This window comes from Salarias fasciatus, chromosome 15, assembly GCF_902148845.1.
Source record: "Salarias fasciatus chromosome 15, fSalaFa1.1, whole genome shotgun sequence".
Classification (NCBI taxonomy): domain Eukaryota; kingdom Metazoa; phylum Chordata; class Actinopteri; order Blenniiformes; family Blenniidae; genus Salarias; species Salarias fasciatus.
The window spans coordinates 9,396,836-9,419,621 of NC_043759.1; the positions used below are offsets into that span (position 1 = coordinate 9,396,836).

Genomic DNA, 22,786 nt, shown 5'->3' on the forward strand with positions numbered 1-22,786 from the left:
ATTTGATAATTTGGTCAATGACAACCTGGATGTCCTGTTTTGTTCTCGCCTTGCTCTCTATCCACTCCTTTTCTTTGTCGATCCAGGTCTCTTCTTTCTTTTCAAATTGCTTCAGCTGCTGAACAGCCTCCGTCTTCGCCCTCATCTCTCTCTGTACTTCAGCTTCCAGAGTCCTGCACCTCTTCGTCCACTGAGCTTAGTGCCTCTGCCTCCACCTCTTTCAGCTTGGCCAGACTGTTTGCTGTTTAATTTTGAACATGAAAAAGGAAATTAAAGCAATGACAATGGAAACTTAACATGACTGAAAAGAAGTAAGATAAAGCGTGATCTTATTAAAGTTCGCCTTGAAAGAGGGGGATTTACAGATGACTACTTGTTCCGTCGTTCTTCGTTTGTCGTTTTTTTTTAAGTTTGCAGTAAAATATACAATAACCATGAGCGTGTGGATTAAGCTCAATTTAAAACACAACACAATTTCTCATGTCTGGCCGACTAACCAAACAAAAAGCAGACAATAAATTGTATTGCTAAAGAAAGGACAGCATGTACCTGAAAAATAAATACATTTAAACTCTTACATTTGTCAGATTTAATTGATGTCAGGATTCTATAAATGGGAAGTCAAGGCAGTTTAAATTCTTTACTGATAAAGGAACCCCATATTCTGTTAAACTTGGGCACCGAGCCTCTCAATACACAACCTGTTTTGTCCAATTTAATAAAATGCAAAATATCCTTGAGCCACACAGAGTGAGATGGAGGGGAAGGTAATTTCCACTTTAATAAGGTACAGTACTTTGCCAAAAGAGCCACAACGGCCACCAGGCCAGCTTTAAAACCAGGCACTTTCAAGTCAGTCCTGATGATCCAGGGTTTCCTGCAGGAAAGCTAAGTGAATGCATAGATACTGGAGATGTCTGACTACTTTGCTGCGTTTAACTGGCTGGTTTAATCTTGTGCAGGTCCAGCTACAGAATGTAATTCTTCCATATTTCTGTGTGATTGCACAACTGAAAAGGCTTAGTCACAGAGTAGTTTTTAAAGGTACGTCAAACAGTCAAGGCATTTAAGTAGCAATGTGGCGGTTTTAAAGTTGCCTCTTGTTGTCTCAAACACACACTGACACACACACACACACACACACACACACACACTGTCACTGATGGTCAAGTGCTGTGATAAAGTGCTGTCTGGTGTTCTCTCACTCTCTAAGCCTCTTGGGAGTAGATCAATACTCACTCCTTATCAAGTTACTGCTAATGTCTTCATGTTTTTAACCAGGCAGTGTGTGTGTGTGTGTGTGTGTGTGTGTGTGTGTGTGTGTGTGAGAGAGAGAGAGAGAGAGAGAGAGAGAGAGAGAGAGAGAGAGAGAGACCCAGGTTATAATTATCATTAAAGACCAGCAAACTGTCAAAGCCCTGACTCACAGCGCCCCCTAAGGACATGTGTGGAGCACCGCAGCTGCAGTGAAGGGAAGCTTTTCTTTCTTTTTCAGCTCTAAAGGTCAATACAGAGATGTGAGGAAACTTGAGTGTGTACAAAGTGTAACTTTGATGAGAAGAAGATCTTAACCTCAAATATCCCCATCGTCCAGTATTAGCCTGCATCCAGCTACTGTTTCACTTCTATAATTATATTGCCGAGTCACCGGGATAGTTAACACTTTAATAATAAATGTGCTGCGTCATCGTTAGGCTGGATGGTTTCTTTAAGCTGCACTTTTTCTTTAACTGATTTGAAAGCTCTTTAATTTTGTCTCATGCTCTACAACTTGCCCTTTGTTTGATCATTTTGGTGATCATTTCTATTTTTTTTTTAAAATCCTTGTTACTTTCATTACTTGGCCCTTTAGCTCTGTTTGACAAGGTGTCACTGGGAATCCCTGAAGCAAATGGAAATTACTGTTATTGACTGGTCACAGATGGTCACATTTGATCACATATCAGCTTTAATCATATTATTGGTTTTGTCTAGCACCTTGGGCTGGACGAGCAAGCAATCGCCATGTTTCAAAGAGAGGAAAAAAAGATGGTTAGTGAAAAAAATATAGTGTTTATTTACTTATTTACTGAAGTCAAAATGTAGAAAAATCTTATCATGACTTCCAGACAAAGACTGGGACTCTGAGAAAAAGTAATGCAGAGCAACAGTAGCTCGTAATGTAAAACACACTGAACTATGTTTCTGCTCACATCCTCTTCCTCTTCAGGGTCACCAGTCGAGTTCAGGTCAAACACCAAGAGACAGACAATCACACACAACAATTTAGTATCACCTGAAGTGCATGTTTTTAACTGAGAAATTGGATTTACTTTAAAAAAGACAAAAAAAAAAAAAAAAATTGCCTAAGGAAAACATGCACACTTCGCACTGACAGCTCATCAGTTTAAAAATGGACTTGAACTGGGGAGCTTCTCACTGTGAGGTGAATGTGCTGCTTTGCTTTTTCTTAAAGTAGGCAAATGACTCAAACACTGAAAAACAGTGACTACTGTCTTTAGAGTCTTGTTATATCATGAATCAGATCCAGACTTCCTTCGTCTCAGTGAGTACACATCTATCACCGAATGAAGAACACTTTTTTTCTCACTGGCTTTGTTTTTCGATAGCTGAAACATTTTCTCCACTATGTGGATTTTATTTGCTCAAGATTAACTCTCAGTACACTTTTCTCATACCTCGTATGGTCCATAGCCCATTGTTTATGCATAATTTGGGTGGAAATTCTAATTTTGTGCGAATACATGGCCGAGTATAGCACATTACACCAAATAAGAAAGTGTTTCACCCCTTTTCACCTTTCCTTTCTCTTACCTCCACTTCTCTTTATCCGATGCCTCATCTCTCCATCTCAATCAATCTTTCCCTCCCCCTCACTAATGCACTCTTTCATGTGCTCTCCTATTTCTTCCCCTCTCTCTGCTGCCCCCTCTCCCTCGCCCTGATGTCTCATGGCTCTTTTGTAGGCCCTCTACATTTTTGGGGGTAATGCGATCCCCCCTGTTCCTCCCGAGGGTGGTCCACTCCTCCCATTCAAATAACAAGCTCAGGCTGAATGGAGCTGGCCAAGAGAGGAGAGACAGTGAGGGAACAGAACTCAAACGGAGAGTGGGGAGAAAGTGGGATGATGGGTATGTAAAACAGCCATTAAACCGCACCGTTGTTCATTCATAACTTACAGCGCGGCCATACGTAACGCGTGGCATCGTACGGGAGGGAGACACGAGAAGGTTAATGCTGTACCTGTGCCATCTGTTAGGTCCCATTTAGCAGATGCCGCTGTTTTCATGCAAACTCATTACTGCTGTACAAAAGCTCTCCATGAAAATCTTTAAAAATTTAGAGTCACATGTGAAGAACCTGCTGGATTTAAGAGCAAAGCTGCCTTGGCTTTGATCGATTTTGTGTCTCTACCTGCTCCTGAACATACACACTGTAATGTCATTCGTTGTTCACAATATGTGAATTTTTTTAACAGATAATTGGATTTTTTTTTTCACTTGAAGCTAGTGGACTGGAGGCCAGAGGGCGAGTTTGTGACCAGAAGGTTTTAGTTCCCCGGTGTTGCGTCGGGAACTGCATCTGATGTAAACTTGATGTGGAGCCAAATCAAACATGCCGATCAGGACTCACTGTGAATGCTCTGGAAGCGAGCGGCCAAAAGCCGATCTCATGTTATCACTGTACTCATGCGACTAATAGAAAGTAACAATTCAGTAGTCCCAACATGTTTTGAATCAGGGGTGTTAAATATAAGGCTTGTGGACCAAAACTGAGCTTACCTGAGCTGAGATATCAGTGATGTTACCATGATAGACAACGACTTCATACAATCGAGCATTGGTCTCAAAGGTGTGCTGTCAGGGTGAGTATTTGAAAATGTGTTTGGTATAACAGCTATAGCAGATGTTTTTTTGGGGGTTTTTTTGGACATTTCACTGTATTTTGTATTAGAAGGTCTCAATGAAATGAGCTTTATGTGTTTGAATGCTTTTAGAACTGTATTGGATGATCTGTGCCAATAGGCAACTCGAATGAGTACAGCTGTTCCAATCAAGAGAAAACCAAACCATGATATCAGAAATTAATTTAAAACAAAAACAGTACAGGAATCATTTTGTTTTACTAAGCGTCGGTAACGGCTGAGTAGAGACCATTTTTGTTACAACCGAGAAATTGAGTTAAAATATTTGTAGTCTTTTCACCTTCTTTTGACCTTTAACTTTTCTCCACCCCTGTCAGTTGGTGCAGCTTTTGTCCTCTTTCTCTCACAACAGCTTCTTTTTCTTCTTCCATGGCCTTTATTCCACGTCATCTCTTTTTGAGGCTTCAGGCTGCCTTTATCCTTTTCTCATCCCTGAATCATCGTTGCCTGCGTCTTGCCAGGTGGTACACACACACACACACACACACACACACACACACACACACACACACACACCTATACATACCACTGCGGTGCCCCAGACATCCCTCCACAATGTGGATGCCCCAAGGGAGCCTGGGTAACTCAGTCCCTCCTATCTGCCAACTGCTGTGTCACAAGACTCACATTACACACACACACACACACACACACACACACACACACACACACACACACACACACACACACACACACACACACACGCGCGTTTATAAAATTTTGACACTCTGTTGTCATATATGCAGACTTTCAGCAACTATCAACTCAAATGTCATTCATTGGAAGTTTAACATTTTAATTTATAAGAAAAAGGAAAGAGAAAGAGGGAAACTTAAAAAGTTTTTTTTTCCAAGTAATTTCAAGGCACTGTAGTTTTGTCACTGTAGTTCAGGGACACTATTTGTTCTTCTCTTTTCTAGTTTTTGCGGATATGAAAATCATCCACAGTCAAAAGTATTTTACCAACTTTATATGTGTGCACATCTGTGTGTGTGTGTGTGTGTGTGTGTGTGTGTGTGTGTGGGGGGGGGGTTAGAAGATGTTGTTGTTGGAGGTATGACTGAAGCTCAGCTCCAGTTTGGCTGCACGCTGCAAACCTCAGAAATGAGCTCGCACACACACACACACACACACACACACGCAAACATGCACGCACACACGCACGCACGCACACAGTGGTCTGTTGAAGTGTACGGAGGGAATGCTGTGGTCACACCTGGGAATGCTCTCTCGGCTAACCTGCCCGACATATTTTTCTCTCCCCATCATCTCCTCCCTCCAGACCGAGAAGGAAAGAAGCAAATTACATCGACTGGACTAATATTTACATCCAATGCTAAGCAGGGCTTAGTTATGGGAATAACCATCTGAAGTGAGACTTGTCAAGTGCAATTAGGCCACTTTTCTCCAGAAAGTAACGAGAATAAATGTTTAAAAAGTTTCTGATCAGAGTGACACAGTACTCAGTCTATTCTTTTCTAAACATGAAGTATTTTAGTGTTCTGTAATACATCATTTCATATATAAGGAGATTTTAATCTCTTTTAAAGTGTGCAGAAAATGAATGTACGTCTTGATAAATGTTGTACTACACCTCTGACTGAGCACCGACTGACATTAACTTTCTGTAGACTTGATCTGCACAGTTTTAAGTAGTTTGACCTCATGTGACCCGAACAATTATCCTAAACATTCTTACCGAACCTTAAAACATGTCTTCATATAAAAAGTATTTTCCTTATTTGTACTTAACAAGGAAGACAAGTCCCCATTATGTGACTGTGTAATCAGTCTCACAACACACACACACACAAACGCACACACACAGCTTAGCGAATCGCGAGCTGCTATCATAGTGTGTAGGATGCTCATAGTCTTGCAGTGTGAATTTTAATTCTGATTTGATTGGAATTAAAGTGGTTTTAAGCCAGAGTTAATGGATTTAGACCGACTCTAATCCCGGTTTAATGAAGGCCGCTTTCGTACGCTGCTCGCCTCTTTCATCGGCCTGGACTTTGGCCCACCGCAGTCCCACCGGTGAATTAATAAAGCACTTTATGGTAAGTCGAGGATGTGTGTGTGAGTGTGTGTGTGTGTGTGTGTGTGAAACACCAAAAAAGTTTCACGTCTATTAAAGCTGTCTCTGTGAGGTTTGGATTAGTGTACAGCTGAATCATTCTTACTTTTTCGATCAAACATGTTTGTGTGTGTGTGTGTGTGTGTGTGTGTGCGTGCATTCTTTGCCGTGCTCGCTCCCGTGCGTGGTTGTTCGCTTGCTCTCCATCCCTATGTAACTGGAGCCCACCCTCCCCTGTCAAAAATAAAAATCATTTGTCCGTTGCACGAGTGTGTCCATTAAAAATGCATGGTGGAGGGAGCTGGGGGCCGCTGGGGAGGAAAGCTGACACCCTGCTCTCCGGAAGGGCATCGGGGTACCACGGTGGACAAATGGCATCTCGAGAGAAAGACCGGGGTGGAGAGAGAGAGAGAGCGAGAGAGAGAGGGGAATGGTTCGGTAGGTGTTGTGTTTGCCCCCAAGATACTTGTGTCCAAATTTGCTGAAGCAACTTTCACCTCCTGAGATGTAGTGAAAGTGACTTCTACCCCCGTCAAGACGGCCGTCCCGAACCTCTACTCGCTCATCAAGAAGTCTGCGGACACTCAGTCAATCAAACTCAACTGAACTCTGATAGAAATCTGTCTTCCACACAGTGTAATCTGAAATTAGCACACCTGGAAAAAATCAACACACACACAGGGAGAACATGCAAACCTAAGTCCAGGCTTTTGATATATTTTGTGGGATTTTGTTGCTAAATTCTTCCTTTTCTATGGTCTCGCCTCAGAGTTTACTTTCTAAGCGTGTTTTGATGCCAGACCACTGAATATTTTCCCCGTCTTCACCACCTGCTCCGGTTCGCAGTGAGCCGGGCGCAGCGCGAGCTACAGTTAGTAAATCACCATTCCAGCTACGTTCTACCAAGATTTGAAAGCTGAGTTTTTGCTGTTGTACAGAGAATTACCCTGTGTGCCTTTTATGCAGCGACGGATGAAATATTGCAGAAGATGGATGGAATTAATGGAAATGATAACTAAAGTATTCTAATTTAGCTGTGGCTCACTTTCAATCTTCGAAACACAGAATAGTGTTTTTACTAACAGCATCTATGAGAGATGTAATTGATTTTTAATGTGATTCACTTTATAACAACAGTATCTGACCTCTCCATCTCCCACGCATGATGCTTTCCAGGTATATTAATACATCGTCTCCTGTTTCACCGGAGAAATGAAGACGTGTGAATTTATCGTCCTCCATATCTGTCAGTGTCTCGGATGTCTTTTCACTTTCCCCGTCTCTCCGGCCTCGCCGAGCTGTTGCTGCAGATAATGTGCCGTTGTGAACTGTGTCTCACTCACGAGATAAATCTGTCAGAATACAGGTGTGTGTGTTCCTCTGAGTGTGAGCCCGTGAGTGCGTGAAGATTGATGCGTTTTCCTTGTGTTAATAGCTTGTGCATATAGACTAAACTCATTGGAGGTAAATCATACTCCGATGTGCTGCAGCTGAATGTTTGTATTGATAGAGTTGGACCGTGGATCTCTGATCAGGTTCTCATTGTCGCTGCCTTCCGTTGTGCTCTTTCTGATTCAACGCTGAGCCTCGCCGAGCGTCTCTGGGGGGACTCACTGTTTTCGTTCCTTGGTCCTGTCCATCTGCTTCCTATAACGCCGGGGCAGTCCGATCTGGTTTTGCTGAAACGCCTTCTGCAAAAATCAGACATTTATTCACGTACAACCAAAATAGGGCCCTTTTTTTTTCCCCTCCCCAGCTCAATAATCCTGTCCTGGATCTTTTTCAATTGGGTGGTCAAATCTGGACCCAATTAAAACGGGGACCCCCTAAATTTCCTTCACACCCAGCTTGAGGAAGACCCCAGATTAGAGGAATATTTTCCTTATTGCCGACTTGACTTTTTTTGCAGAATACCATGAGATAATAATTGAGTCCATGTGTGCTCGGCATTGCGAGGTGTTTCCCTTCTGGTGGAGTGCGGGTGAAAGTGGCACACGATTACAGCCATCCGGCGGCCGCAGTTTTGATAAATATGTTTTTCCTCTCTCCCTCTCTTCTTCTGGGTTTCAGGAATGTTGTTATAGTTTCTTTTTTTTTTCATGGGTCAGACTTCCATGTGGGAAGAGCCGGAGGTTTGAAATGAGATCAAATAAACAAAAGTCACCTGCGAGTGATCTCAGCTTGTAATGAGACACACAGAACGCCGGCCTCCGTTCGGTGACCGCCGAGGCAGGTGTTGCCGTCGATGGGTTTCTGCCTCGGCACTCTGGCTTTATGTCTGACCGTGCTGGCATTCGATGAGGATTAGCCACTGGTTCTCATGAACTTAATGACTCAACACTGAGGGCTTGTGTTCTGCTCCCCCGACGCAGTGACCCATCATCATCCTGCTCTCTCAGGACGTCTTCCTCCAACCGGGGATGAATAGCCGCTTGTTAAACAACCCCAGGACGCCCAGTGTCATTTTAAGTGGTAATATTAGGAATATCGTTAAGACAGATCTGTCGCTGTCCGTGAGACGCGGGAGTCGGGCTTTGATTCGTGTCCTGCTAATTGTGATCGACCTGAATCCTCTAAAATCAACATGTGGATAATTCTCATGCGCAAAAGGCACACACACACACACACACACACACACATATGCAGAGGCTTGTGTGCATACACACACACACACACACGTTCCACACACAGGTAATTGTGTCCACCTGGGAAAACATAATTTAGTCAGGCGCCCCTTCCTCCTAACACCCTTACAGTCTTACAGCGTGTGTGTGTATGTGTGTGTGTGTGTGTGTGTGTGTGTGTGTGTGTGTGTGTGTGTAGGAATGACCTTCTTTACCCTTTTCCTTCTCTTTGATTTCCAAATGCATTTAACTATCTCTACTCTCTAAGCCCCAAACCAATAATAAGCTTAGCAGTTCAAGGCTATGAACAAAACCAGGTTTCTCCTCCGTGCCGCCTGAAGGTCACCGTCCAGATCGGCCCTCTTGTTTAGAAATCACATTCATGTTTTTGATACCAAATGTTATCATGTTTTCCTGTCTTCTGTGAAATAACGACCTCCGCCACCACAAACTTGTACACATATTAGTGATTTCAATTGTAGTAACACAACAGCCAAAGCACAGGCCGGCAGCCACCATGTTTGGGTCAAATTCCTTCACAGTCCACTGGATGTTAAGTACTTAAGGCTACATAAATCTGTGCGAGCAAGCAAAGTACTTCAAGGCTGGCGACACGGGCACCTCTTGGAGCATATGTTTGGGTTTCACAGTGTAGTTCGTCATTTAGGAGTTTTTATACAAGGCCTCGGGTGGATGAGGGCATCTGAAAACATTGTCTAGCTGCTTTGCGGAGGAGCCAGAACACTATTACTGTACTTTTTATGTTCACTGTTCTGTACCAGAACCTATATATCTATAAATATATCTACAGATATCCATTCACACTAATAATGTTTTAATGCCAAGACATTTTGACTCTTTTTTCCATAGAAAATCAAGCTGCGGCTTCGTTAAGATTTAAATTGATATGCATATTATTAAAATAACAATACACTATATGCATTTGTGCATATGTGCTTCTGACCACTTTACCATGACAAAACAGTTAAAGTTTGCTGAGCTAAATATTAAATCTGTGCTTTTTATTTTATTTCTTGAATACATTGAATATATTGTTTTTCTGTCCTTGAATGTTACAGAACTTTGTTGTTGAATTTATCATCTCGATGTTAAATCATCACTGACGCTGGTTCTGTGAGCTCTGACGCATAAGGCCAACAAACCTCTGCAGATATTACTCTATTTAAAATATCCAAAATGACATTTTGTGGCCGTTTATTGAAGAACTTGCTGCTGTAATTTCCTGTTTTATCTATTGTTTGATGGGAAGAACCAAGTGAACCTTTTTCTCTGATTAAAACTGATGTGACTGAAACCTGTTGCAAGATGAATTAGTAAGTCAGGCTTATAATGCTTTTGTATGCTATAATTTTATTGTGATGAACACACCCTTAAGACATGCGGCCAGGCAGGAGGAGGGATTTTCTTTGACTGCGAGAGGTGAAGACAAACAGTTGACTTCATGGATGAGTCCAGCATTGACGTAAAGCCCGGTAGTTGGAAGGCAGGCACCTGCTGTGCTCCTTTAATAATCACACACTGATGCCAGCACACACACACACACACACACACACACACACACACACACACACACACACACACACACACACACACACACACACACACACACACACACACACAGTTGGTGATCTGGGCAGGCCCCAGCTATCTTTGGCATCTCCTCTGCACCGATGGATGCAGTGCCAGTCGACTCAGACACTGATGCCATCTGATACAAACTGACACCGCCACCAGCTGTTGCTCAGCCTTGGATATGTTAGTGTATCTGTCAATTTTTTTTTTTTTTTTTTGCATGTGAGCGGATCAGAGAGCTTTACATATTTTACATGTCTGTCCAGCACCGAACACATCTAATCTGAAGAAGTGAGACAGCAGTCAGTATTTCTTTCACCAAAGCATTTAAACCAACATTATATCTGACAAATCCTGCGCATGCAGCAGCCCGACACCGACCTCTTATAAGGTAGGCTTGTCTAAACAACCACCTCACCAGCAGTTTATCACCTGTGCTTTGTCTCGTTTGGCTCTTGAGCTGCATTATGATTTCACAGAGCCATAAATAAATACTGTGACCACCATTTTCAGAACTTCTGCATTCTCTTCTGTCTGCTGCTTGACAGTAATGAGGCCTCAAGCCTTCCCTTAAAGGCCTCTGCTGCCACCTAGTGACTGTAACTGTCAGCGTGTCTCAGGGTTAACCGAGGTAAATCACTGGAATGAAGGATGGCATCCATCTCAGTCAGTCACTGTGTTTCTTTACAAGCAGAATCAATTTCTTATTTGTGATATCTACGTTTTACAGTATTTTTTTACTGTAATAACGATAAATAATATTTGCCTTCACTTTAAAAAAAAAAAAAACATCTTGCTTTATAGAAAATAATACATGGAAAGTGATTTCTCAGTCAGGATTAAAGCTGCAGAGATGAGCACACGCTGGACTTTACTGCAGTCTAAACAATTCAAAACAGTTTGAAAAAAGTCAACTGGGAAATGACGGATTCAGCTTTTATTTTCAGACTTGATTGTGAAATCAGTGATCAACGCAGACAAAATAAATTGCAATATCAGAATAAATGTTAGAGGTTTGATTTATGTGGAGACTCCTCACACCGAGGCATCTTTTGCAGCCTGAGAATGAGCTTAAAGCTGATGCAAATTTCACTCTTTCAATGCTGTCAGCATCACAGGTATCCTCAGCTCGGGTCTCAGTGCTGTGTCAAGTCCACCATGCTGAGGAAAGCTGTGTCAAAAGCTCAATGCTTTCTTTGCAGTTTTCCTCATTTGCTCGGTGTGCTTGTGGCCTCACATTTGAAATCCTTAACTTAAATGAGACAAAACACTTTTCCTCACACATTGCTGTGATGTGTCTTGTCCAGTCTGCTTGTCGAGTGGCTTTATTCTCTCCCAAATGTCGCCATCTGCTGGATGAAGAAGTGTACTACAGAAGTGCAGTGTCTGCAGCATTTGCTCATCTTTGCCCCAAACAGCCTGTGTTTTGCCCAGAAGATGGCAGCGTGTACAGAGGGATGAGGGAGGAGCCCATGAAGGGATGTCAGAGAGTTTGAAGAGCTGTATGATGGAGCCGTGGGAAGTTATGGACTCCATAGGGTTTGATATGAAACTTCATGAATGCATCGTGGCCTCAGATCATAAAGAAGTGATACAGCTGCGCATTTGACCCATAAATCCAACATATGAGCAGAATAAAGCGTTGATCACAACACAAGCTACAATAAAAGTCAGGTCAATTCAAAGCAAGCTGTGTGAAAAAACAATGAGGGTCATGCGGATGTCAAACATGACGGAATCATCTGGAACGAGAAGCGATTTCTTTCCTCCCCTCGGTGAGTGAACCTTTTGCAGTTTGGGCAACTGTCCAACAAAACAATTAGTAAGTATGGGAATCCCGGCCCTGCTGTCGTACACACCCCTCCCTCCCTCCCTCCCTCCCTCCCTCCTATCTCTATCTGCCGTCCTCTCTCCCCCTCTCTGCAGCTGGCCCCAGGAGAGAGGCGGCCAAGTTTATTTTCTCCACGGTGGTCCCTTTGGGGTGGCGGCGAGGCCCCTGCCACGCCGCCGCTGATGTATTAGGTGAGGGTCCTTAAAGAGATGTTGGGGGGACTCTTTTATTAGCGCAGCACTCAATCTTCCTGTTGCCGTTAAAGGATACCTCAGTGTCCTGTATGCATGAACAAAGTGAGGTGACAAGTGTGTGAAATTTGTCAGCAAAGCAAAAGTACAACCTGATTGCGGCTCGTACTTCAGACACAAAGATAACAGGAAGACTTCAGCCGTGATGAGGAAAGTCTAACAAAGCCACACGAATTTGAAGTATAGACGGTTTAAACTTTAAACTGACATCACTTTGTAAAACTAATATTTTTGGAAATGAGTGAAACTGCTAAAGCATCCATTGCATTTTGTGAAACTGATTTTGCTTCCAATAGCAAAATGGAGAGGGGAAACATTTCATTCATGTTCACTGGATGGCCAAACATTATATTGCATTTTACTGTTTTATTGAACTCCAGTGGGAAAATCAAAGACTGTGCTCTCGTTGACCTGAAGGTCGATGACCCGGTTCCCATGAAAGACGATGTCTGAGTCAGACTATTTGACAGCAAACACAAGAAACATGTTTTAAGTAACCCTCTAATCCCTGTAGTCAAGGATTTGTGTTCTATATTTTACTATATTTTGGAGAATTGAATCCCTGACACAGCAACATCAACTCTGAGGATGTCAAATGTAATTAGCTGTAAATTAACTGAAGCTGTCAGATAGGCTGTGCAAGCTGCATTAAAGGAAATTATGATGCAGGAGAGCTGCAGTTTAAATTCATTTGAGGTGTTATCGAGGATTCTGTTCTATTAATAAATGAAACAAAAACAGCAGAGTTGCCATTGCAGATATGGATATATAAATAAAAAGATGAATCAATGATAAAATAATATCAATAATATTACAATTTTGAACATTAATATACACAGCAACATCAGACAACATCAGAGAGAGGGAGCGAGAGAGACACAGAGAGAGAAGAGAGAGAGGCCGTGTGTCAGACTGCATAAATAACTGTCTGTAGGATGTAAACACAGCGGTCACAACCCGAGCAAATTAAAACAACTGGTCTGGGCGGGATTAAAGCTGCAGATTTGAGCTTTTTACCGCTTCTAAAACACCCGCGGTGCTCTTTGACCTCTGCCTGCACCTCGAACCTCTCTGACCATCACTCAGACCATCTCAGTCCTCTGCAGTCTCGCCACTAAAAATCCCATTTGACACTAATCTGGTCGCGATATTGCAAAAACAAAACAAAATACCAAAAATCTGTCAGGTAAAATGAATTATAACCTCATTAGGCCCTCTTGTTTTACTTTCTTGTGCATTTATGGTGCATTATAGAGTTAAAATGGTTTGTTTAAGCTCCAAGAATACTTGCGCATTATTAGGTTTCAGCTGAGCTTTGAAGGTTTTATTTATGTATTGGCAGTCTCCAGCAGTGTTATCAGTCCCGACCCTCAGAGAGAGACTTATCTGCTGTGTTGGTGCTCAGGTTCTGCTCTTTTGAAGGAGATAAGAAGGGGGAGAGGTTAAAGCAGTGGCCCACACAAGCTAAATCAAACACACACATATTCACAAAGGTGTATGACAAATATATTTATCTACATATGTAATCTGTACAACAACGTCAGACCGTGCGTAATTTCCATGTGCGCGTCTGTCCATTAGAAAAAAAAAAAAAAAAAAAAAAAAAAAAAAAAAAACAGGCCCGCAATGGTTATTCTGGAAAAAAAAAATATTTCTGGACTATAAAAAGCAAGAAAAATTACAAAATATCTTTGAACCAGCAAAGATGACATGGGAAAAAATGTATTTAAATAAAATGTTCGTTTTCCCCCCATTTTATTTACGGGAACGAAGGAGAAAGAGAGTCCGCACTCCCTCCGTTATTCCCACTCAAAGACTTGTGTTTGTTTGTTTTTTTTCAGTCAGTCCGTTCCTCTTGGAAAAGCGCTGTTCCTCTGGAGAGGGTAAAGAGGAGCCCGGTTGTATCAGGACGCCGTGGTTCCGCACAGCCTCGTCGTGCTCAGCATCTCCTTTAAGTCCGTCTCCGGTTTACCTGCGACCATGAAAGGCCACGTCTGCAGAGGAGAGGGGTGCAGACGTTAGCACGTGCGCTATGTGATGCATTCAGCAGCATTTTAGTTTTTTTCAATTTCCAAAACAATAATTGCATTATAAAAGAATGATATGGATAATATCAACAGTGGAGAAACTCAAAAATATAAACATGGTTTAACATTATAAAGCTTATTTCCAGAAACAGGAGAATCTTCAGCATTTTGAAATTATTTTAATACTTATTCTTAATTTTTAAAGTGCATTTTAATTTCTTCACCAGTCTAGCGCTACAGTCACGTTACAAAAGGTGCTTAAAATCTATTGGGTAAAAACTGGCACACTTCTGCACGTGGACAAGAGGAGATGGGGGATCGAACCATGCACCTTGAAAACGGCTTCTTCCACCTGAGCTGCATATAATGTCAGATTTTCATGTACAGTTGCATCGAATCAAAATAAGTCACGGGCCATAATGGCTCACCTTCATGCACCTGCCTTGCTTCACTGCCGTCATGGAGGCTTTGAGGCCTCGAGAGGAGTTTAATTCAGCTGAAACTACTCTGACTTCACAGCATCACTGCGGCCTATTTTCGGTTATCAACATGATTTTTACATTCCTTAAATTATCTGCACGTCTCTGTAGCCACAGAGAGCATCGTTCTCACCAGGTTCACGGGGTGAATATATCCATTCTCGTACTTGTCGTTGGCCAGGATCTGCCGGAGGTGCGCTATGTAGCTGGAGGCCAGGCGCAGCGTGTCCAGCTTGGACAGCTTGGTGTCCGGCGGCACCCAGGGCAGGGAGGTCTTCAGGCGGGAGAAGGCTTTGGACAGGACCCGCATCCTGGCCCTCTCCCGGGCGTTCGCCGCGTTCCTCTGCACCTGCTTGCCCCCCTCCTGTTGCGCCACGCCCTTGGGCGCAGTTTTGCGCGACGCGCTCTTGCGCTTCTTGCCCGACGCCTCCCTGCGCTCCTCGTTCGCGCCCGCGCCCTCGCAGTTGGAGCTCTCCTCCGTGCTCTCGTTGGAGTCTTTCCCGGAGGAGCCGAACTTCAGGATGCCATCCAGAAGCTCGTCGTCGACGTCGCTGAGAGATCCGGTGGACATGGTGAGCTGCCTTCCCTCCCCCCACCCCACCCTCCGGAGCGGCCTCAAAACAGGGGAGCGCACTGGACTGGACAGGAGACGCGGGGACGCGCCTGGAGGAACATCAAACTGTGCATGAGGGCGAGCAGAACCGCTACAGAGTTTTTATCTCCAAGACCGGGGAGGGCGTGCACCTCGTGCTGGGAGGAGACTGCGAAGCTGATCCATCATGAAGGTTCCCCAAGGATCCCACTGGGACCCCGAGGGACCCCGAGGAGTCCCCCGCGCCGTGAGGAATGGACCAACTGCATTCATTGTTGTCACATTTACACAATTTCCAAGATAATGAATAAATAAATAACAGTTGATCTAAGTCAGAGAACTCCACACTTACTCCATGATGTCAAACATAAGGCCCTTGGGCCAATACTGGCCTGCAAGAGGCACCAATCTGGCCAATAAACCAAGCAAATGATAAATATTTAATTTTTTTATTTTATTCAATTAAAATAATTGAAACCTTTTTTTTTTTCAGATCAAACTTCTGAAGATCAGCCGCCATGAAAGACACAACCCTGCTGCTGTGGAACCAGCCTCAACGCCCCGCTGTCAGAGTGAGTTTGTGAAAACATGCATAATACAACAGCTAGGAGACGTTTTTTGGGGGGCATTTCAATTTATTTTGCACTGAGAGGTTCCATTAAAATTGGCGTTAAGTTGAGATAGTCACTTTTGGTAGGAATCATTAAGCTTGAAGTTGAAATTTAAAGGTTATTTTGGCACTATTTTACCAATCCAGCTCACTCAAGATGAAACTGCGCTATGTGGCCCCTGAAATAAAATATGTTTGACACCCCTGATCTATGGTCTACAGCCAGATATATTGGACCAATTTACCATAGATCATGCAGCAGGTCATAATTTTGCATTGATTAGACAAAAAAAGAAAAAATGGAGGGGGGTCTGTAGAAATGATAACTATTTGCATAAATCTATTAGGGTGTGTTTGGATTTTAATTTACCCTTCTTTCTTGAAAAAAAAAGGGATAACAAAATGTTTCATTGATTCTAATATGGAGCTCAATCGCAAAATAATAAGTTAAACAATAAAAAAAGAACTGCTGCCATTTTTTTTGCAAACATCATCTTTGTGCTAATACAATCCCACTACAACAAACTTTAAGACAAAAATTCATGAACTCATAAATGAATCAGAAGTGGATTGAGAAGATGTGGGTGTTAATCGGCCTGCTGAGCTTTTGTTTTTTGCTCACAGCGTCAACATAACTTTCAGCACATCGTGGTAGTTAACAGAATAAAGTGCAAGGACAGGGAGGGGGGGGGGGGGGGGGGCGTCACTTCTCGAATGGCAAACTGGCGCCTCGCTCCCCTCTCATGTAACAGATACCTGGCACCCACAATCCCCTGTTTGGCCTTCCACATCATTCCACACCGATGCTCCGAGCACCGGTCCACTCAGGGCCAAGTCCAAACAACCAGTGTCTCCAGAGGACCTGAGTGGAAAAACTTTGGCGTCCCTCAGGAGGACGTTGATTTCACTCCTGCTTCTCCTTCACTTCCGTCTTCCAGAAAAAAGCGGGATTGTGAGATTGAGAAGTCGTCGGGTGTAGACGTAGGATTTTTCTGTGTGTGTGTGTGTGTGTGTGTGGGTGTGTGCGCTTGTCTTTGCCCGCACAGCTGAAGTGTGCGAGGATAAGAGGTGCGTCTCCAGAGGGCTGACCTTTAGCCTCTCTCCTTCCGGTGTCACAGTGCATCCAAACAGACATTATCCAATTCATCAGTTACTCAATGAAATCCTGCAATTCTGATTTACCAAAGTAAGAGTTCAGGACTAACTTCACTGGGATGACCCGTGAATAATGGAAAGGAAAACAATCAGGACTGATAATGGAGGGAAAAGAATAAGACGAGTGCGACGCCACATGAAGAACCGGAGAAGGGGAATAAATAGGTGAATGAATGGAGGAAGAGAACGAAGAAGACTGCGAGGGCTTAATCTTCTGGGTGGCCTGAAATTTAAAGCACTTAGTGGAAAAGTAATAATAGAGTCTCTTAGATTGATGATCACCTCTGAGATACATGGATCCACCAGAGAGAAACAGAGAGTGCGGGAGAGGGAGGGAGGGAGACGAAAATAGCTCATGAAAAATACTCACACAGAGCTTTTTCTCTCCCCGAGCGTCAATAAAACCCAGATCCTGATGTAATACAGTCAGAACTATGATTTTGACCATGGGATGGTTTTAATTCTTGTCTAAAAAGCTGCCAGTCTGTGAGCCTTTCTTTCTGCCAGCCCCTCATGTGGAAGATAGAACTCTTTTAGGGAACCTTCTCGGCGACCGCTCTTCCTCCCCGTTTCCACGCTTCGCCGTGACGCGGCGCGACAGGTGGAGAGGCCGAATGAAAAACACGCAGAAAGACTAAAGAGGAGACCCTGGCAGTTATGGAGGGACACGGCGCTAATTAGCCGGTCCGGGGTCAGAGGTTAGGCGGGCTGGTTGATGTCACCACAGAGGGACGGGATCCAGATGTTGCTCGCGGGGCCACCGAAGGGGACACCTGACGCCGCGGATCATCATCTCACTCGTACGCACGAACAGAAGCAGGCACGTTAAAAGTACACGGTCCATCTGTCATTTCACATCAGACGGTTGTGTAGAGTTAAAAAATATATACTTTATTCAGAAAATTCATGTTGAAAAACTCGTTTTTTGAGTATTTCTGCCCGTTTACAAAGTAAAAATATCACATAAACACTCAGAATTTACCAAAATAAAAATTCTCAGCAACACTATAGTTGACTGCATGTCTGCAAATAGACACATTTCTTATTTCTTCGACAAGTTATTGGTGCATTTATCTACAGTACTAAATCAAATGTGGGGTTTTTTTAATTGAAACTCTAAACTTCTACTCCCACTTTGGGAGTGTTTTTTAAAAAAAAAAAGCCATTTGGGGACAACATAGGAAACAACAGATGAACGAGAAGAAAAACGGATGATGCATAAAGCAAAATACAGTTTTGTTTACTGAAAAAACATTCCACTTGTATTTTTGTGCCTCGAATACAAACATCAAAAAAAGGAAAAAAAAAACTTGGAATGAAAGCATGAAGCTGCTGACGTGGTCGCCTTTACAATCAGTAACTGTAACTGTGGAGTGGTGAGACTTAGGGCGAGAAAAACACCATCCATCTATGTCCAAGCACTCCAGTTCCCTGTCCCTTATCACAGCTACACTCCCCCAGAAAACACGCGCACACACAGACACACACACACACACGTGCACACGCACAAATCGGTTTTACTTTAGCTCAAGTACTGCTAAGAAAGGAAAAAAAAAAAAAAAATCAAAGCCAAATAACAAAAAGTGAGGTTGCGGAGAGTGCAGCGATACGGCAGGGAGTGAAGAGCTCAGGGCCAAAAGGATGCGGCGGACGAAATGAGCCATAAGAGAGAATTATGAAGATGTTGATGGGAGTGGAAATGTCTTATTATATTTCAAAAAGACTGCAGTCCTTTGATATTTGGTGACAGGAACATCCGGGAGGAGACGAGCGGCGATTCCTCAGAGTGAGACTGATTCTCTGTCACAGCGTAGGGGAACGACCTGCAAGTCCTGGCCTGGAAGTCTGAAGGAGCCGGGCCGCACTGGTTTCCAGAAAGTGAGCGCAAAGACACACAAAACTACACAAATTATGTGTATCTGTGGTTAGATGTCTCGTGTTTCTCAAAGCATATGATGGAGGAGTAAATAAAAGAGGAGGAGAGGCAATGAAAGTGGTGGAGTTTGTTCTGTTCCCCTTCATCTCACTGACCAATCAGAGAAGAGCAACGAGTTATAAATGCAGAGATACTTTAACTCTGTCAAAAGATGCCTTTTGTGCTTCATATAGATTAACAAGTTGAATTGAAAACAGTATGCGACGAGATTTAATGTATCCATGTCAGTGTTTTAACATACCAACACAAACATCCAATGTTGTTTTGTGAGTTTGCACTTTCTTCCTTTTTTTTCTCAATCCTAACTCACTGTGAGCAAAGGCAGGTTTCTTCCTGGACAAGTCTTCTCCAGTCCAATACAGGGTAAACACAGAGAGACAGACAACAAGAGATCAAAGTTGTTTGTTAATATCACAAATATGAAATAAGAACAATCAAATGCCAGACTGAGACATGAGCCTTTACTGTAATTATTTGTTATTTTCTGGACTTTTCCTTCCTCTGCTTTTACATTTCAGCATCACTCAATGGTAAATCAGCTCTTTCTTAGATAGTCATCACTGTGTGTTAAAGATGATTCACTCAAATTTAATGATGATTTCTGACAAATACAGATTTCTGTAGAGATAAATGAAATGACATTGCTAACTTTTGAGATCGCTGTTTTACTGTTTTTTTTTTTAACTAAACTTTTTGTGTCAGTTATAAAAAAGATCCAATGAAAGTAAAAAAAACTGATTTGTCGTCATATTCAACCCAAACATACAAAAGTTTGAATGTTTCAATGGAAATGAATGCAATTTCCAGCAAATAGAGAATATTAATGACTCTGCCCACACATAAGTGAGGTAAAATCCACTAACTTGAAGAAGCGGAGTTGGCCGGGTGCCCAGAGCCGCCTGTCGGAAGTAAGTGAGACGTGATGCAGCTGCAGTTCGAGTGTGTTTATGTGTGCGTGTTTTCGACTACAGTATTTGACACTTTTTAACCCCTGCTGCAACCTCTGCTCTAACTTGTGGCCTGCTGATTGGATGAAGAGATAGCAACCGCGTGTGTGTGTATGTGTGTGTATGTGTGTGTGTGTGTGTGTGCTGGGCACTGTGGTGCAGTGTAGGACCCTGCTGCACTGCAGAGGTCTGGTCTCTGTCACTCTGATTGAGGCTACGATTTATAAACACAGAGACGGAGAGGAACCCTGCTCAGTTTTCTGTCTCGCACAGTGGTACCATTTGGCTGAATGTGTATGTGTGTGTTGGTGTGTACGGTCGGATCTTCCAACAGGCCAGAGCTCATAGCGCCCCACTAAATCCTTCACGGTGGTCATCAGTTCTCCCCCCTTCTTCCTCTCCGGCCCAGACCCGCTCTCTGCTGTCCCCGACGCTGACTCCGCTCTCTGTTTTCGTTTGGTGTCCACTCAGCCCGGTCCCGCCAAAACAAATAGAGTCGCATTAGGAAAATAAGCCGCAGCCACACACTTAACCCTGTTCAAACTGTAAAACCTTAATTTTCCAGCAGTGTCTGATTACTCCAAATCTAAGGCTCATTTTGAAATTAAATGTGAGAAAATGTTTGTTTCGCATATAGTTATGATTTGTATTGAGTGGGAGTTGATGGATTTCACCGACTTAAACACATTTGCTCAGCATCAGCACTCTCACTTCTTATTTAAGCTACATTTGTAATTTAGATGCCATTTAGAGAAACTTGGGGTTCAGTGTCTGGTGCGAGTACAGGTGGGTGATTTTGGAGAATCAAACCAGCAACCTGCTCTGCCAGCTGACATCCAATGCACCTTCATTCCACATAAATCCTAGTTTTCCCAAATGGATTGGACCAAATGCAAGATGGCAAAACAACCCATAACTAATGACTGTTACAAATGTTTTCCCCAGTTTCAATGCATTTTACAAATTTAGCAATTAATTGAATATCTTGAAAAAAAATGATTAATTCAAAATTCAAACAGACAAATGTGCGCTTTCAACATGATGACATTTCCAACAGTATGAGCTCAAAGTAGCAAAATATCATGAAATGTCCAAGAAAACCCTTTTAATTTAGTTGTAATAAAAATCCATCAAACGAAATTCGATTTTAATCTTTATTGAATTAATCCACGAAAGACTTATTTTCCTTTTCACAGTGTGTTTAACTTTTGAGGGTGCATGACTTCTGCTGCCTTCGACTCCATGTATTCACACTTTCCGAGTTGTGGTTGCTACTACTTAGACTTAAACAGTGTGAATAGTTAAACCAGAAAAGGTACAGTTTTGTGTCTCTCAAAGCAATAAACATTTTATTCTCCTGTGTCGACCTAATCTCTGATTGTTGTTTGTAAATGTAGCGAGATGTAACGTCAGAATTATCGCCACACACACCTAATTAGGGGTGTGATGCTGAACTGTCGCTTGTATGATTCACACCCGATTTGTCAGGCCGTTGTTAACATGAAGCGCGACGATGGAGAGGGATGATAAACAGAGCTCTGCTCTTATTGGCTGGATCCCGCTCGGAGCTTTGATCTCCTTCCTCCTCATTACTCACTGCAGAGCTGCAGGTGTGTGTTGATATAAGAGGAATATTTTGGTTATGGGCTGACTAAGGTGCGCGCTTTCCCGAGTGGTTGCCAGGGAAGAAAAAAAAAAAAAGAAAATCTTGTGTTTATCGAGCAGTATGAACTCCATTATCAACACTGTTCATCTTCAAGAGCGGAATCTGTATTTTATTCTGAAAAACAAACTTTGTGTCTTTTTTTTTCTCTCTCCACTTCTCACAAGAGAAATGATCTCAGCACATCGTATCACCAGTGTTTCTAGTTCATAGTTACACACTCACAAACACACTCCCGGAACACACACACACACACACACACACATTCTCCATGGCATCTATTAGTAATTACTTCAGCTCCTGGTGCGAGGGGAGACAGAGCGCTATCAGGGCCCAGGAAGACAGATATGGGCAGTCCCTACAGACACCGCGCAATCAGACGTCCGAAACCCGCCCCGTGTGTTTTAGCATTCATATATTTCTTTGTATGGCTCTCTAATGTGGGGGTGCCGGCCTGTTCTTGTCTACAAGAACAAACTCCAGACTTGAGTCCGATACACCCGCATAACCTGCCGATATCCCCGGATAAAACGTCCAGAGCTGCTGATAGCCGCGACGTGTTGACTGCCCCAGACGCAGGAAACCCCTCGGCCCTTCCCGGCCAGAGAGAGACGTTACGCATATCGCCGTCCTCCTCCGGCTGAATCCCTTCCAGCCCGCTATCTCCCCTCAGGACCCGCAGGGAACTGTCACCCCCACCAGGCCCCTCGGGGATGAACCTGATGCCAGGGGAGGAAGTCTGTACGAACGCCGCTCGCTTGACTCATACGCGCAATCTCCAACGCACACCCGGCATGACGCACGCTGAGAAAGTTCAATGTATTTCACTGCATTCATGGAAATTCCTTCAAATCGAATGCACTGTCTTCACGCAGCTTTTTTCTATATACTTAATTTCTTCTATTGACTTACTGACATGAACTAAAGTTACTTTATAGCTGTAATACTTGTCAATGATCTCACTTTGGGAGAAAGTCTTCCTGACGCAAGGAGCCGACAGACTTTATAAGAGTGAAATTTCACAGAAGTATTAGAAAATATAGTGGAGTTACCTCAAAATTTTCATCTATAGATAC

The 22,786-nt window shown here is 43.1% G+C and overlaps 1 protein-coding gene across 1 annotated transcript; it reads right to left on the reverse strand.

The window, feature by feature from the left end:
- Positions 1-14,205: 14,205 nt before the first annotated feature.
- Positions 14,206-15,378, reverse strand: tcf21 (transcription factor 21). Its single transcript, XM_030110398.1, has 2 exons — positions 14,941-15,378; positions 14,206-14,295 (listed from the first exon to the last, which is right to left on the reverse strand). Exons 1-2 carry the CDS (start codon positions 15,376-15,378, stop codon positions 14,206-14,208), a joined length of 528 nt encoding a protein of 175 aa, XP_029966258.1.
- Positions 15,379-22,786: the final 7,408 nt, after the last annotated feature.

Excerpts from the sequence above, each read along its gene's own strand:
- tcf21 (XM_030110398.1), bottom strand. The coding sequence starts at position 15,378 with ATGTCCACCGGATCTCTCAGCGACGTCGACGACGAGCTTCTGGATGGC. Across the intron at positions 14,296-14,940 it reads ATATTCACCCCGTGAACCTG|ACGTGGCCTTTCATGGTCGC; the intron begins GTGAGAACGATG and ends TCTCCTCTGCAG.